General features: G+C 46.3%; 1 protein-coding gene across 1 annotated transcript in view; it reads right to left on the reverse strand.

Moving 5' to 3' along the window:
- MED12L (mediator complex subunit 12L) overlaps positions 1-17,324 on the reverse strand; it is a 138,717-nt gene that overhangs the window by 113,169 nt on the left and 8,224 nt on the right. Inside the window, exons 3-10 of the mRNA XM_074833278.1 lie at positions 16,932-17,123; positions 15,120-15,279; positions 11,793-11,962; positions 11,073-11,183; positions 10,385-10,654; positions 8,104-8,253; positions 7,467-7,566; positions 7,157-7,293 (exon numbers count right to left, since the gene is read on the reverse strand). Coding sequence (XP_074689379.1) covers positions 7,157-7,293; positions 7,467-7,566; positions 8,104-8,253; positions 10,385-10,654; positions 11,073-11,183; positions 11,793-11,962; positions 15,120-15,279; positions 16,932-17,123 — 1,290 coding nt within the window. The remainder of the gene's footprint in view (positions 1-7,156; positions 7,294-7,466; positions 7,567-8,103; positions 8,254-10,384; positions 10,655-11,072; positions 11,184-11,792; positions 11,963-15,119; positions 15,280-16,931; positions 17,124-17,324) is intronic.

A 17,324-nucleotide genomic window follows, 5' to 3' on the forward strand; every position in this document is an offset into this window, starting at 1 on the left:
TGGTGTGCTACTGAAGTGGATCTGCTGAACTTCCTCACTCCTGCCCAAGCTGGCTGCCATCTCTAAACACTTAAACATAAGACCGACCTGCACATTAAGCAGATGCGATTTTTCCTCTTTCCCCAAGATTAGTGGAAACTACACTTTGAAGTAAACATCAGAAGGGCTAGAGTCAAGCACAGCCCCCTCAGAAAGCAAATACTTTTCTTCCAAGTGATTGGGCATTACAGACCCACAAGCATGAAAGTTACTACTTCAAAGCTACCTCAGTCATCCTCCTCAAAAAATACAAAACAACTGTATGCTAAACAAGGCTGCTGTGTACCTGCACACACACCACCCAGAGAAGTTTCCTGTAAGTACACTTCAACGGGCGAGCGAGCAGGAGGTACTACATGACTAGAGGTGGGGGAGTGGAGGGAAGAGGGGAAAATGTTTTTCTCTTACCCAGCTGAAGTGATGTGGTAACGTCACCACTGCTGTGGTCAGATGCGGTCAGCTAACAACAGAAGCACAGATACATTTTTGAAGGCAACGCAGAGCACCTGGAAGAGTCTGACCTCCACACTGACTTCCTTCCCTTTCTGCTAACAACAAAACCCCCAAGTGCTGCTGTATCTCAGGCAAGAGTCAGGACCTCAGAGCTGAGGCAAAGCATGTCAGGTTGCCCGTTCCCTGAAGCTGCACCTGCACCACATCCCGCAGCGTCCCAGGGGCAGCGACGCTGGAATGCTGTCTCTTGGCCTCTTCTTACAGGGAACTGCAGCTCATCTCACACAAGGAGCCAGTGAGGCTCCTACACCTGAATCCCTTCAGAGAAGTAAAGGAGGGAAGCCTTGAGGAGGTGGGGCAATGGGGCACTAACACCAAAGGTCAGAGCTCACTGTGCTGGGGCAAACACAGAGAGGGAAATCCTGGCAAGAGACATTTAAAGAAGACTTACACGGGGTACTTCTGAAGGAAAAAATGGTTATGAAAGTGTTCCTACATGCTTCTGTTCTGGCCTAAAAAAACGGGCTTAGGTTGTTTTAGGAAATGTCAAATTGTAGAAGAAAGCTGATTTTTGGCTTTCAATTATATTCCACTTGAGAGAAATGAGGGTGCTTTTCCCCCAAGGAATACACACACTGTTCAAACATTACCAGCATGCAGACAGACTCTGAGGAACACACAAGCATGTGCACACGTACAAGCATTTCCTTCAGACGCTGCCAGAGATACTAAGCCAGGAATAGCAGCCTGTTACTCGACTGCCCTCAGAGCTACGCTCAGCTGCACTTAGCACAGCAAAGCAAAACCACCGAAGCCTGCCGCCGGTGAGCTGACCACTTCCACTGCCGCTGCTCCGCTGCCCGAGGGAGCAGATGTTTAAGCCTTACGACAAACATCCCCAAGTGCAACTCTGGTCACCATATACGAGAACACACACGAACACAATTCAAAGCAAATCTCACACGCCCCTGTTTTTGGAGCCCTCGTGAGTACCCCTTGCAGCTCTGTGCCTGTGCCGCTTTCCTCGGACAGCTGCGAACAGACAAGGTGGCAGGGCTGGGCCTGTCCCCGCCAGCGAGCCCACCCGTCCCCGCTGCCCGTCCCCACCGCCATCACTCCGCGTAGGGAAACCCGAGCGCGGCGCGGAGGCCAGCCCGCTGCACAGCGCGTTGGGGAGCGGGTCATGCGAGACCCACCCACCGCAGGGGGGGCTCCCATGGCCGCCAGAGCCCCTGCACGCCCAGGGCACAAAGCCAGAGCCAGGAGCACATGCTGACTGTACTGACGGGTCACAATTAACAAGACACCTCGTCGGCATCGCACACCCAACCGCCTACGCTCAAGGGCTAAGGCTCAGTTACCCCAGCAGGTTCCTTTCATGATGGGTTGTTGGGTTACAATCTTTCTCACTGACAAGGAGAGCAGCAGAAACTAAGTAACATTGTGATCAACAGCAAATTGCACTTTTAGACTTTTAGGTATGAAGCCAGCAACAGTCACTGTCTTTTTTTTTAAACTAAAGATCGCATAAATGACTTATTTGATAGCCTAAAGAAAGGAGAAAAACCAGGGCAATCTGACCTTTTTCTGTTAAAGCTGGATGTTATTTCAAGAAATGCCGTGAATTCTTATTGAACAGCACTCCCATGCGTAGCTCTACCCACACACCGCAGCACTGACAACAGCTCCAACACACCTTCCTATTGGAGTACAACTTGCACATTTGCTTCAAATTATGAGACCGTGTTCAACAAAATACTAACCACCGCTTTGAAGTTGTCTCATATAAAAAGAAGAAACAAGTTGTGTGTTCTTTTTAAGGACCCCATCAGTCATTTAAGTCACAAAATAAATTTTCCCCTTCCAGAGAGATTTTGTACTTCAACTCCCTTAGACACCAAGGTGAGCAGGAGTCTGATGTTGGAGTTACTGAAAGAATAAAGGGTGAAAATACCCACACAAACAAGCTTGAGATAAGTAAGCAATTCAAGCAACTGAACTAATGCTAACCACATTATTAAAAATGTTACAAGAACGCTCAGAACATGCTCCACCTTCTCAGTGCTTGTAGAAATAGACTCCAATTCTGCAGATATTTTAATCCATTTTATTTTGCTCATCTTGTCTCTCTTACCCGTCATGCATCCCAACATGCTCAGATTCAGGGCCCTTACGTACTAACGAACTGTTTAAATTGCAGCTTACTAACCCAAAAGGCATGGTTAGGCCTCCTTTCCCACAGACACAGCAGGGTTGGGGTTTTTTTTTGTTTGTTTGTTTCATTTCCAGCAAAGTGATCTCAGAAAGACAAATATTAACTCTCTGAATTTGTAACAAGCCCTATTCGTGAGAACCAAGTTCAAAACAGGACTTTTTCACTCTAAAATGAAAAACATCTCTTGGCATCGTAAGGATTCAGTTGCAGTTCAAAGACAACATGAGAAGCAAGACTGAAATACAAGTTCAGAGACCTGAACCTTAAAAGCAATCAGAGTGCACAAATATCCATGAAGTTTCAGGATTCTATATAGTGATTTCAAGAAATTCAATATCGGTCCTTAAAAATCAAGCTCTCTTTCCTTTCACCCATTTACTGCTGCATACTAGCTAGAAAATACTGGTATGAAGTTTCATTTACCAGGTGTCTCTCCCACTGCTTAGGGGTGTTTCAAGCTATACTTAACCAAATGTATTTTTCTACACAGAAGACTGACAAGTTAAAAAGTCTCACGAACCATTCTAAAACAAAACAAATTGGGGGGGGGGGGTGGAATCCTGTCTCAGTTCCCTGCTTTAGCTGTATCTCTGAAAGGCTACGACAGATAAAATACAGGTAGACCAAAAGTCAAGTGAGAGTTGGGTGGGTTTAAGTGCCAGGAAGATGACAGGTGAACTCAGAGAGGAGTTTTCAGAAACATTATGAAAAAGTCCCTGTTGCATTCGCTGGCTCCCTCTTCTGAGGACTCTACTTGTGCACAAATTGACTCAAGCCTTCAGATCTCTGAAAGGGGGTGGAGAGGAATCGAAGGTGTTCCAAATCTGGGTGAGTGCAACACAGCTTTACTCTCATTTCAAACTGTGTGGTAGCAATATAAACCGTTTACTGGATTTATTTATGTAGCGATGCCTCCCCAATAACCACCACAGAGGTAATCATTCTGGAGCTGTGCACAGAGACGTTGTGAGTCAAGGAAGTGTCAGATGAAAAATACCTGCGGCTAGCAAATAAGGCCAGTAGTTTTCTCTGCAACACCATCTCAAATGAAAGTGAATTTACTGCTTTATGCCACGTCATAGATTTCAAGTCCTCCTACTCAGCCAAATCTACTCAGAAACTCTACAAGTCAGTGAAGCAGAACTAGAAATGAAACATCCTTTGTATTACTCACAGTGCGCATGGTCACACTCACGGGGTAGCATCATTCTTACTGTATTAACTGTGATATTACGTTTCTATCGGCTGTCAGACCTTCACACCACAAGAATTCAACAACTGTTATTATCATTTAGAACTTTCTGGATAAAAAGCTGAGCATCCGGCAGACGTAGTAAGTGCTGCTTTCTGGGTTACTCACAGAGCCTGACAGAGGCCGGGTGCCCGCAAGGAACCTCCCCCACGAGCACCCAGGCTGTGACCCATGACCGAGGCTCAGGCCTCGTGGCCACTCCTACGGGATTACACAGGGACAGTCGGTCAGAAGCTGCAACACAATTCTTATCTCCTATTTAAAGTCTGCTTAATAATGCAGCATTTAATAATGCTCCTCCATGCTAAGGCATCTCCAAGTCACTGGAGAAGCGTCAGCTTCTCCTCCCACCTCCGTGGCCTCTCAAGTCAAGGCTGGAGGGTTTGCTCTGGGTCTGGTCAAAATGTGGATTTAACATCCCATTTTCTCACAGAGCTTCAGTGTGCCACCTCTGCCCCGTGCAACACGCTGCTCAAAACCTGAGCTCGGTTCAACACCTGCCATCCACCTGCCCCATCTGTCCTGCTCCAACTCAGCGTACCCCCTGCTCTCTCATGTTGTGTCACTGATGTCACTGGATACCAGTCTTCAGAACCACTCCTCTGCAGCTCCCTGTGGGGTGAAAAGCAACCCTTCCCCCTGCAGGGCCCTTCTGCTCTGACACTTGGAATCATGAGTTATATATTAAAACAACTCTGAAGAAATCAATAGCATGTATGAAAGCAGCATCCTGGGTGCGTTTGTGTGGTTTCAGTCTCTCTCAGAGCCTAAGCTTTCAGCAGGAGCCACCTCCCTCCCATTTCAGCACGTGCCCAGCACTCTGCAGTGCCGCTCTCATATGTACCTGCTCTGCCTGCGTTTGCAGCCTTCATGACAATGTTTTGCAATCCAACAGGAAAAACAGACAGGAAATAGGTTCCAACCATGTTTGTCAGGCTCACATCAAAACAGGGGCAGATAGCTGTTCTTCAAAGTACATTTTGCTTTAAATAACTATGTCAGTAGGCAGATATCCTAGTGATGGGCATCTTATTTACTAAATAAAAGTCCTTACAGGCTCACATGAGTTGCCAGCTGAAAACAGAGTGTACACGACCTCATAACTTCCGGCCTTTTCTGCCAAGAAAAAACAGCCAGTTTATTCAGGGGGAAGGAAACAGAGACAAGAAGAGACAAACAACATCACATGTGGCAATGTCCCTGCATGCTCAACCTCGCAGCGCCGCAGCAGAGGCGCAGTGAGTGTGGGGAGGCACCGACACCCCGCGGCCATCCAGCAGCTCTGCAGCCCTTGGCCGGAGCACGGGGCTGGGCTTCGCCCCCCACCAGCCCATCCAGGAGGTCACCAGCTCAACGCTCCACCAGTAACTCGGGCATAACTTTGGCACTGCAAATGTCAAAAGTACCATCCATCGGGCATTCAGCATCCCAAGGCAACCTCTTGTCTAGCTGCCACGAGTTAAGCTCGAGCCAAACGACAACCAACAGCCTTGAAAACTCCAGAGGAGGTTAAGAACCTGCAGATAATTTAAAAGTTTAATTTCCTATCAGCTCCAGATCTAGTCAGGCAAGACCGAAACTTTCAAAGCTCAGTTTCTTTCTCTCAGAAAAAGTCAGCATCTTCTTTGCTTCTGCTCTGCCTGCAGCCTCCTGTGATCACTGTGCAAGCACAGGCGTGTGTCACTCACATATGGCAACGCTTTACCCTTACTCAGCATTCTTCACCTCGGAGTAAAATGTCATGCCACTAGGAGACAGGTAGCCCTGAAAATTAACTAGGCAGGCCTTCATAAAAATGTTTGGTACCCAGAACTGAGAAGCACATGTCTGAGAGCTGTTTTCAAGCAGCTCAACCTCAGGTCATAAAGTGCAGTAACAGCAGACAACAGCAGACCAGATTACCTTACATTCAGAAGTCTCCCTACCACCACTGCCTTTTGAAATACAGTTTGTTAGTACAATTGTGGCTGGAACTCAGAAAAACTTTTTGAAATACAGATAGAAAGAAGGAAAAAAGATACAAATAGAACTGCAGAAGGGCAACAGCACAGAACCATACCACCTGGCCCCAAAAGCAGACGAAAACAAAAAGCTAGCATGGAAACGATAAAGCATATCACACCCTACCCATTTTAGAAATACAAAAGAACTTCTGTGTTGAACTTCTGATTCCATCCAAGCATCAGGGTTAAGAACGTTCAACAACTTCACCTGCCTGGACAGCTCTCCTTCCTCCGGTGCTCTCTCACAGCCGTAATGGTGTATTTGAAACACAAGGACAACTCTGGCAAGAGTTCCTCCTCCCTACCAGTTCTGAGCTTCACAGACAGGGTTCGTGGGCAGGTGTGTCTCTGGAAATACTGCCAGAGACATTCCCCCCCGACACTATGTTCTGCTTGCTCATTGCAAAGTCATTAAAACGCTGATTGACAGTTATTATGCAGTATTTCTGTGCAACAGAGGGTCTTGAATTGTGACCATCAATCACTGAGAACACATAGTCATGAACAAAAAACAGGTGCATTCAAAAAACAAGCCATTTTGCATAAAAGTTTTCTTAACATTAACATGAGCAACTATGACATATTCACTAATACTTTCCACTTTAAAATTTTACTTCAACGGTATATTATTAAAACTGGCTATTTCTTTTTTCCCCGAACATTTTCCAAGGAAACTCAAAAGTTTGACATTATACATAGGCCGAGTGACATTATCATCTGCACTGCACAAAAAAAAAAAAGTAAAATGTTAAAGATTTCGCATAAAATTTCTCATGATCTCCAAAAATGGTTCTAGAAGCACAGGTAAAAATATCAAAAAACATAAGAGTATGCAGTTTTAGAATATTTTACTATACTTAACCTATTAATTTACTAGTTTCTACAATAGATTTAAGAGCTGTCATCAAACAATAATCCAGTATTTAACTAGGCAGCACCCAAAAAACCAACCACATAACCCTGATAGATCATTTCTCCCAAATGAGGTTTACAGTGCACGGCACTGAAGAATTCAGTTATAACAGCAAAGAACTGTTTTCTCCTAACAAACCAAACATCAAGTAGTCAAGAAAAAATAACACCAAGAAAACACAAAGCTTTTGTATCAAATACACACACACACACAATTCTCATAAGTAAAAATAAAATCCACTGTCTACAGATTATGAAGTGAGAGGAGAGTGTAGCCATTACCTCTTGGTTGTCTTTATTCTGATTTGCCCAGAAAATCTTATGATAAAGTGTCTCCATGGAATTGCTGGAATCTGATCTGTCAAAACAGTGCCGATCCAACACTTCCAAGGTGTGCAAAACTCGGCTGATGGTGACCCCTAGAGATGGGAGTTAGAGAGGACAAAAAAAAATTTACAGGCAGTCGTTGCATTACATTCATCTGTCAAATGTATTACTAGAATTAATTATGGTACAACAGGATTATACTCGGGAGAAGAACAGATGCAAACCCTAAAGCTCCCACCATTGGTTTCATTTTGAGCTGTCTTACCGGCAGTTGATTCTTGGCACTTGTCGAAAGACCACCGCACCTCCACAGCACGACCTCTTTGTTTTATCTGCTGTTCTACTTCATAAATCTTTGCCCGAACCTGTAAAAAATACAGTTGCTAATTAGCTAGTGGTGGGAAGTCTCTATTTTCACCTCCAGCTTATGACAGCTTTCTCAGCAGGAGCAAGGTACCCTATGGTGTGCCGCAACACTCCCTACATTTGGGAACAACAAACTGAAGTACGTTCTGTTCAAATGCTTTTGTCTGTTACAAATCCTCTTGTACACTAAAATATCTTTTCCTTGTATTCCATCCAACAAAAGTTAACTTTCAGCGTGCCTGAAAAGTCTGTAATCTCAATACAGTACGCCAAGCTGCTTCTTATTTGCCATTTTACATCTTAAAGTAATTGCGGTTTAATAACAGAAAACATCTGAAAGTAAATAAAATTCCTGGTATTTTCACAAAATCAGTACCTGAATGAAGTACAAAGTAAGGTCATCACAAACTAGCACAACACTACTCTTGAAACTAGACCTACAGAAATACCTAAACTTGGCTTAAGTCCTAATGATCCCAAATCATTATTTGGGATATAAAACAGATCTTACTAATGTGACAATGAAAAAAGCTTACCTGCTGATTAAATGCTGAATTTCCACCTGGCATAGGTAAACTAGATGGAGCAACTTGAAGTAAATCCAGAGGCGAGCCTGGATTAACGTTCTTATTTTCATTTGTGGAATAATTCCACACCAAGGCACTTGGGCAACAAAGAGTTACAGTCTGCAAGCAATAGTACAAAACAGAAGTAATTTCTTTTTCTAAACACATGTGATAGACAATACTGACAATAAGAGCCCATGAGACTAGAATCACTTTTGTTTTAACTACTGCAGTGAAAGAAACAAAAAGACAGGCCTATGCACAATTACTTTAAAATATCCATTTAAGGAAATTCAACTACTATATTATTTTCCTTCTTCATTATTAAAAAACAATTTAAATATATAGGTGTCCAATTCCCATTTGTATTGCTTTCAAAGAACATCACTAAAGGTTAATTTCAGTCAGATCCTTCCTGTGAAATGTGAATGGGCTTTAGAAAAAAGAAGCCGTTTTGGTGTTCAGCTTACAGAAAGAAGCTACTTGTGAAAAATTAAAATTTAAGAAATCAGTTAAAATCAACTCTCTGTCAAGATTTTAAAGCACAAAAGGGTCACTGAAATGCACCACGAACTTAAGATTTACTTCAAAAGAAGATCTCACATTGACAGGATTCAAAACATTTTACAAGGGCTTGTCAGCAGGTACTCATTGCCCTGTGGCACTGGGTACTGTACAGAGCGGCACCAGAAGGCCTTGGTGTTCTGGGGTCAGACCTTAAATATCACTGAAAATGATGGAAGTTGATTCATCTTATAGATTTTTGAGGCTGCTGGATTACTTCTTGGGAAGCTCCCCAGTCCAGATCTGGATTACAAGGCAGCACCTTGGCAAAAACATTGCCCAGAGAAAGGCTCCTCCGAAAAGGCAGAGAGCTTGTCTGAAGCCAGGCCGTCCTCTGGACCCGCTCAGTAGCACAAGAAAAAGGGGCAGAGAAGAGAGCAGAGCAAACACACACAGAGACAGACCCAAACAGTGCAGGAAGCAGAAAGATTACCAGCGCTGCTAGTAGGGAGAAGCTGTAAAGCTGCCGGAGTGCACAGGCACCCAGCAGCCCGGGAGGGAGACAAACGCTGAGGCTCCCAGGACAGATCCGAGTTCAAGAGGAGAACAGCCACAGGATGCTGAGCGCCAGAGAGGATCAAACCCCCCGACACAGGCACCCTCAGCGGAGCGGGATGCAGACACCCCTCAGAGAGCACCCACCGAGCCTTCCCTGCGCCAGGCCTGGCGCTCCCTGCACCGCGACGGCTGGGGGAGAGCAGCAGCCCCCAGCGAGGGAGCTGTGAGCCACAGAGCACTCGCTCGGTCGCTGCGGGGATGGTCCGGCACCGAACAGGCTGCCCAGAGAGGTCAGGTGTTAGAAACCCAGAGGGACACTCCCGAGGAAACAGCTCTCGCTGAGCCATCCTGAGCGGGGGGGGGGGTGGGGGGGGTGGGGGGTGTGTGACATCACCTCAAGAGGTCCCTGCCAACCCTGCCAACCTCAGCCGTTCTGTGGTTATATGATCCCGTGGGCACCAGCACATGCCTGGTACCTCCCCCAGGCCATCTCCACACAACCCCCAGAGACAAACAACGGCACAGACAACGGCAGGAGGGTTTGAGGAAGTCTCACCAGGTCAGCACTCAGGAAGGCAAACAACCACAGCTCATCATACAAGTCCTTTTTTAGAAAATAATTACTCTCTTGACAATTCTGCTATTGCCGAGCAACAAGCGCAAGCGAACAGTCTCTTCTCTTCCATGGTGTTAAAAACTCTGGAAGCTGATGTGGCCATATAAAATTCTGACAAAACCAAACCGAAGCAGCCTGCAGTGGCACTGCGCATTGGTGACAAGCCGGAAGAAGCAAGGAAGCCCTCCGAGGTCAGAGCCTGCGGCAGTCGGCACGGTGCTGCTCTGCCAGCCACGCTCGACGGACAGACGGGGCTCACCGGCGATGAGAGCGTGACGTGACGCGCAGAGCACTACCGCCACCAGAAACGCTCTACCGCAGGGGAAGGGCTGGGCCATCCCTGGCACCGGAGCCGCTCCTTCCCGCAGCAGAGGTGCGGACAGACACACGGATGGCACACGATTCCCTGGGTGTGGAGAACCCACCCTTCCACTCCCCTGACCCACTCGGTCCTCGCCCTTTAAACAGTGCTTTTCTAACCACAACTAGTGCACCTCATCCCACCCAAAACACTCTGCCAATAACCAGGCTGGTTCTGGCCTTGGAAATGAAAAGAACAGAGCACTGGCCTACCTGCAGCATGCAACTAAGTCCATAGACCAGTGGACGGTGCTGAGGGCAGGAGAGGAAATCTGAGCAGGCCAGCTGTACTGGGCTCACCACGGGGCCGGCGGCCGGCGGACTGGGGGCTGCCAGAGGAGGGTTACTGGCTCCGATAATCATGTGAGGAGAGTGTGCAGCTACAAGGTTAGGACCGTCGCTTAGCAATAAAGATAGGCGTCTGGCACAAAAATAAGCAAGGCGACGGGATAGGTAAGCTGACTGAACAAACTCTTCTGAATACTGAAATTAAAAAAATGCATTGTTTACTACAGGGTCTACTCCATGTATTCGCTTTCTGTAACAATCTAACATTGAACATGCATAAACTAGAAGGGATGACCTCCAATATTTAAGAGTCCAGAAGTTAAAAAATAAAAGAGCAGCTCAAATACAAATCCATACTTCTGTCTCTTAAAAATTTCATCTGCCCTCCAGGACCAGTTACAGTAACAGAATCCTTCTACCAATTCAAGTTAAGGATTATAAAGCATGAACATTTTTAAGGTGTTTATAAATTCCAAACATGCACCATGCAATATATTTCCCTAAATGTCCTAAGTTAAAATGTTTATACAGATTTTACCACCACAAATAATAAAATCATCTAACATGTATGAATCACACTTATACTGATTTTGGCTTTAAAACACGCATGTACCTGCAACATTAGCGGCAACAACAGCTTAAGCAGATCATCATCAGTGGGTCTGATCTTTTCCAAAACGTCCAGTATCCACGTCAAATACTCATGTCTCTCCAGCATTCCTTCCTTAAAGGATTTAAAATAGCACATCACATATTAAGTGGGAGCGCTGAACAAGCAGTGTGCAACGACATGCTTTATTTCGTTTCTGGTTTAGCTCTCACTCCCCACGCCAGCGCAGAGCCCTCACCGCACGCGGGAACCAGCCACCGCCACAGCAGCCTACAGACAGGGCAGCGACTGCCAGCAGCACCCTGACCGACCCACCGCTGGCGGGCAGCTCCCTCCCAGCAACCCTTCTGCTCTTCCTGTCCTTGGGTAGAAACAACCAGAGTTTGTTTCCTAGAACCACATGGAAACCAACAGCCAGGCCACCACTCCAACAGCCAAGGCTTCACATGCCACGGGGGCCTCAGCCTGATCCACAACCATTCAAAACACCCTTAAAAGATGGGATAAGACAGAAGAGAGAATAATTGAGCACATGGCTGCAATTGCAATCAAGCACACTAAGCAAATCAAAGCTTTTTTAGCGAGCAAACCTTTAAAATTAATTAGCATTTATAATTTATGCAAGTCTTACGACAAAAGCTACCACTAAGTTCTAAAATTGAACTTTCCAAGAATGGTAACCTCAAAAAAAAAAAAAAATCCATGCACTTCTTAAAATATTACCTGAAACATATAAAATGACAATTTTTCATTATATTCCCACTGCTTCAGGGCTTGTTCCATCTCTTGAGGCATCACTACGGAGCTGCTGCCCTGGCTGGAAGCCACATGATAAAACTCGGCAACCTTTGCCAGCTGCTCTCGAAGGTATTTGGTTATAATTTGAGTCCATTCTGCGAAAGAAGTTTACAATCAGAACACTTCAGGTGGTAGAAGACAAGGATTGCACTCACAGTGAGAACTGAAACAAACTGACACCACCTTTGTCATCAGACACACTCCCCCAGAACACTGCAGACAGGCGCCCGAGGCGGCCGCGCTGTGAGGAAGCGGGTCCCTGGGCGCGGGTCCCGGGGCAGGGCTGGGCCAGGCCCGCAGGCAGCCTGCCAGCCCAGCACCCCCGCGCCTCGGGGAGTCACCCCTCGCTCCCATCAGACTTCAGCATGCGGCCTCAAAACAGCCTTGAAACAGAGAAATACACTTCATTACTCCCTTCCATCCAGACCTTTACTCCCCTTTTCCTTCCCCCTCCAAATACAGCAGGCATAAAACTCCATGGGACTTTGCAGAGCAATGGGATATAAAACTGTTCTTTCTATAACCACTCAAACATCTCCAGATTTTTACTGACGAGAATGCAAAAGCTGAAGAGCACCTTCTCAGGTCACAGTGACCCGCACAGTGCAGAGCTCTGCCAGTACAACTGATTATCTTTCCTTTGTCCTAGATAAGTCAGTAGATGCTCTTCAGCAAATACACAAACCTATTAAAAATGATCAGCTTCTCTCTCTGCTCAGCAGTGATTCTGGATTTTAGTATAACTTGGATAAATTAGTGAAAAAAGTAAACTTGCTTGGTCATATACCTAAAGCTTTGGGGAAAGAGGAATTGCAAGGAGCGCATTCTCTTAACAGTAACTGCAACAACCAAGGGTATTTGTTAATGTCTCAGAGACAAACATCTGACAGAGCTGTATTTAATCAGCAGGCAGCGTGTTTTAGAAGAGTGCACTCTTTTATGAATACATAATGCAGTTGCTTTGACAACCTAAGCCTGTTTACTGTCAGAGTGGCAGGAACTACCACTCAAACACAACTATTTTCGCTGTTTACTACCCACCTCAGACTTCAGCTAACGCATTCACTCTTTTTTTCCCTTTGCAGTTCTGTCAGCATACACAGACTATACATTAAATGTTTTTCTATCCAAATCCACTGAAACTCCTGTACTAAGCTAGTGGGTTTTAGCGTTTTCACAGAGCAGTTTAACTACATTTACCTCAAACATTTGCTCACTTTTGGAAAAACAATTTCAAATCCACTACTTCAAACTGATTTCATGTGACAGTATGAAAGAATAGTTTTCCCAAAGCAATTACCAATATCTCAGTGTCACTGAGCTAGAAACAATGCAACCGCGTTTCTGCTACCTGAGGCACAGATATAAAACATTTGGGGAACTGTCAAAGGCTGCTCAGTAGCACGCAGCAAACTACTTCCCAAAAAGCTCTCAGCAGCCTTTGCAGAACAGGGAATTTGGACAGCGGACATAATCTTCAGTAACCTACCTCAAAACACTGGCTGGTAAGAGTCAGGGGCACCTCAGCCCGCAGACCCTTACTGGTCCCGTTCATGCTCGCTGTGAAGTGGGTGCGGCCACGGTGCCAGCCTGAAGCAGAGCCAGAGCAGGGGTCCCTGACAGCCCCCCAAACGCACACCCCCACACCTTCCCAGTAAGCATAAACTTTAAAGAGTTACTACTCCCAGCCAGAGCAAACCAGGTCTAGATCAATTTATCACAACAGAGGGGACAACCTTAGCTTTCCTCACCACCTCCTTACTCCCCTTCCTCCCCCACTCCCAGACAAGCAGGAAAGAGGGAGTTTAACTACACCCGAACGAGTTCGTGTGCCAGGCAAAGGATCAGCCCCTGTCCTGGTGCACAGCATCACCACTGCAGCCCCTCGGGAGAGCCGCAGATGCTCCCCCAACCAGCAGCACTACTCATGATGGATTAGGAAAGCAATCAGCCTGCTCTCGCTGCCTGCTCCGAGCCCCCTGCTCAGGTCTACCCCCAGAAGTGCTTATGCCGTTCAAGAGAAGAGGGATGACCACGGGAGAGGCTGGAGAGAGGGGCTGTTTCAGCAGCCCTCAGTGCAAAGGATGGAAGGGGAATTTGAAGAAGGAAAGAGCAAGTCGCCCAGCCCCGCTCAGTAACACCAAAGCAGCTCAAGGGAGCCTGAACGCATGGAAGGAGGAGTGGGGAACTGTGCTAATCCTCCACCAAAGCAGCCCTGCCTTCAGCACAGCAGCGCTAAGCCCAGCCCTGCAGCCTCCCAGAGCTCACGCCCCAGCAGAGGCACTGACCTGACTAAACAGATGGGCAGGTGTCTCCTTCCCTTCTTGCCAGCCACACGTGTGGCCTCCCCCTTGCTCTCTGTCTCTAGAAATCAGACCGGTTTGTAAAAATATTTTTAAAACTATCACCAAAAAACAAACAAGGATGCTTGCTAGAACATAGAAAATAAACTTTTGGGGCTGTAATTAGGAACTCAGAGTGAAAATGGGTGTTATGAGTCTACAAATAAAAAAAACCCCACAAAGCAAAGTTTGAAAGAAACAACAGATTGAGTTGGCAGGAAGAAGTAGACATTTCTCACAGCAATCCAGAGATACTGCTAATCACCAGTGAAATTATCTGCTCTGAGCACAATTAGCTCAAGGACAAAAGTAAAGCATTCATTCCAGACAGTAGCAAAACTGTAGGTAGTGTATGTAAATTGTGAGAGTAAAACTACAACTTTGATAATAGCTAAAGTACCTTTGAGCAGCTTAAAGGTGTTCACTGCTTGGCCCACTGGCTCAGTGCCAGACAGCGTCATTTAAGGTTAAAATAAATACATTGCCACCTGTGTTCTAATAAGCAAGCTCTGAAATTCACATTTCATACCAGGCTTTCTAAATCAGTTGTGTTGACTCCCTGGTAACACTGATCTTAGCCCAGCTTTTGCCACCCTGCCCATCCCACAGAGGGTGGTGCCCATGGTGAAGAGGCAGCACAGTCACCCCTCCAACGCTGCGCCTGGGGATTCAGGGAGGAATCAGATGGGAGGAGCAGCAGCCAACAGGGCAGTATTTATGCTGCATGGCACCTGGTACTCTGACACACATTTCTAAGTGAAACTGATTCAAAAGATTTTTTATTCCCCTTCCCACTACAAAGATTCCTCTCTGGGTGCCTGGTAACACCAACGCCATGAACAAGAGGAGCCAGAGGAGCAGGCCCCTTCAGCTATTGTTATGCATTTAGACATTAGAGATGTTTGTTTACCAATATTTGGGTCAGTGGCCTGGCGTTTCTTGATTTTAGCTTCAGAAATAGCAGCGTAGTAGGCACATGTCATTTTGATCAGCCATGCCGCTCGCAGCAGTGGCACAGAATATTTTGCTAAGTAAGCAAAAACATCTTCTTTTTTACTGAGAATAGGAACCTGAAACAAAAGAGGAAGGAAGTTAGAGCACACAGTGCAGAGAGCAGCCGGCCCTCCCGGGTTAGCCCAGGCCTCCTCTGCTCGGCCCCTCGCGCCTGGGGAGTGGCAGACGCCCTTGCCAGCCCAGGAACCCACTGCACAAGCACCACCTCTGTCTGGACACACGGAAACAGCGACCTGACAAAAAAGAGACACTGCCTCACACTTCCCCCAGCTTTCACCGAGAGCACCTTCCCCTCCTCAGAGACACCTGAGGGCCACTAGAAACCTCGACACGGCCAAAGGCCTCCAAAGTGCAGAGAGAGTCCTGCAAGCTGATCCTCAGGACCTCTGGGAAACGGCACTATACCGAGGGTTTGGGAAAGGGTTTGGTTACACAGACACCACCGGTTTCCTGGTGCCCTGGTTCGGAGGAGCCCACAATAACCAGAGCGTGCCAGGGAACAGCCTGGCCAGCTAACACTGCCTGCACTGGACACGCATGCAATGGGGCTGGCCCCGTGAGACTCCCAGGTAAAGAGTCACCCTATTCACTCACAGCAATCCTCACAGATTTCTGCCTGAAGGTAGAATCACTTTAAAATGCATTTTTCAAGCATCATAGATGAGAATAAGACATTTTGCAGCCAGTGGAGGCACGAATGCCTTAACATCCTTAGGTACTGTTATCAGCGGGTTTATAAATCTGGTTATTTAGAGGAAAACTTATGAAAGAAGTCTCTCTAGCACTTCTAGTCACAAAGTTAACCTCTCAGAAAGTTCAGGGGAAACTTAGGGTGTGAAGCTCTTGCTTTTCTGGTGGCTCTACTGGTCCTCACCAACAGCACAGCAACAGACAAAAACAGGTGGAACTTGTACCTTCTGTTATTTTGATCCATTTATGCTCAATAGTCTTGGAATAAGAGCTCCCTATTTCAGTCTCATTTATACTTCAGAATATCTCCCAGATACCGTAAGATTAGCTGCTTGTGCACAGAGCTTCAGGAAAGAAAGGCGTGAATAACAGCACCTTTGTTACTGACTTCTAGACGCCACCTTAGATGAATTTTAATGACCACTTCAAATTTATCTGGTACTGCTGTTCTTAACAGCATGCAGTATCCAAAAAGATAGCTCAGAATTGCCTTCTCCAGTTATACAGACACTGCTACAAAGCAGCAAGAACTCTTGTTCTTAATGGAAACTTCAACAAGAATGCAACTAATAAGACCATTTAACAAAGATTGTTAATACAAATACAAATTTAAATGTGAAGAGCATGCAAAGGGGTTGGAGTTAGCAGGCATGTTCTTCTACGAATGCATTGGCTTCCTAGCTGATTGTCTCCTTGCCAGACACGAGAATTTCTGGAAACTGTTCCTTCACCTGAGAAAGAGACCCTTGAAGTGAAGTGTAGAGGCAAAGAATCTGGCTGTCCATAAGATGAACATGCCTGAGCTGAAATACAGTCACTCAAATGAACTTTTTACCAGCTAGATGGGACGTTCCCCTTTGCCCAGGCACCCTCCCTGCAGAGAGGGGACACGCTGCACAGCAGCGGCTGCCTCCAGCACCACCCCTCATCCAGCACGATCAGCCATACCACCCTACTCTTACAGCCCAAGACAGTACAATCCAATATCCAAGAAAGAGAGGAAGGAGTATTTTGATACCTTTTTTGCTAAAAGAGTCAGTGGTTTACTTCCTGCTAAATCTGTGAACCAGTTGTGAATTGCACTCTGAGACCGAGCGGTAACCAGCCAGTAGTTGTCTTTGGCATTTACTTGTGGTTTCTTCTTTCCCGTGTCCTGGAAAGTGTTAAGTTTTAGCTTTTCCGCTAGTATGCTGCTAAAGTAAGCGCCAATCTGGTGGGAGAAAAAAAGGCAAAACATGTATGACAACCCAGTAAGTAGGCATCTATTGTACATTAACGCACAAAGGGTTTCCACCTGAACAGATGCAGCCACCGCTCCAGTCCGGGCTCTCAATCCAACACGACCACACAGCCATTCCCTGCAGCTAGGGGATGGATTCACGATTAAGCACCCGTGCAACACTTCTGCATT

This window comes from Strix aluco, chromosome 9 (genome assembly GCF_031877795.1).
Source record: "Strix aluco isolate bStrAlu1 chromosome 9, bStrAlu1.hap1, whole genome shotgun sequence".
Taxonomy (NCBI): domain Eukaryota; kingdom Metazoa; phylum Chordata; class Aves; order Strigiformes; family Strigidae; genus Strix; species Strix aluco.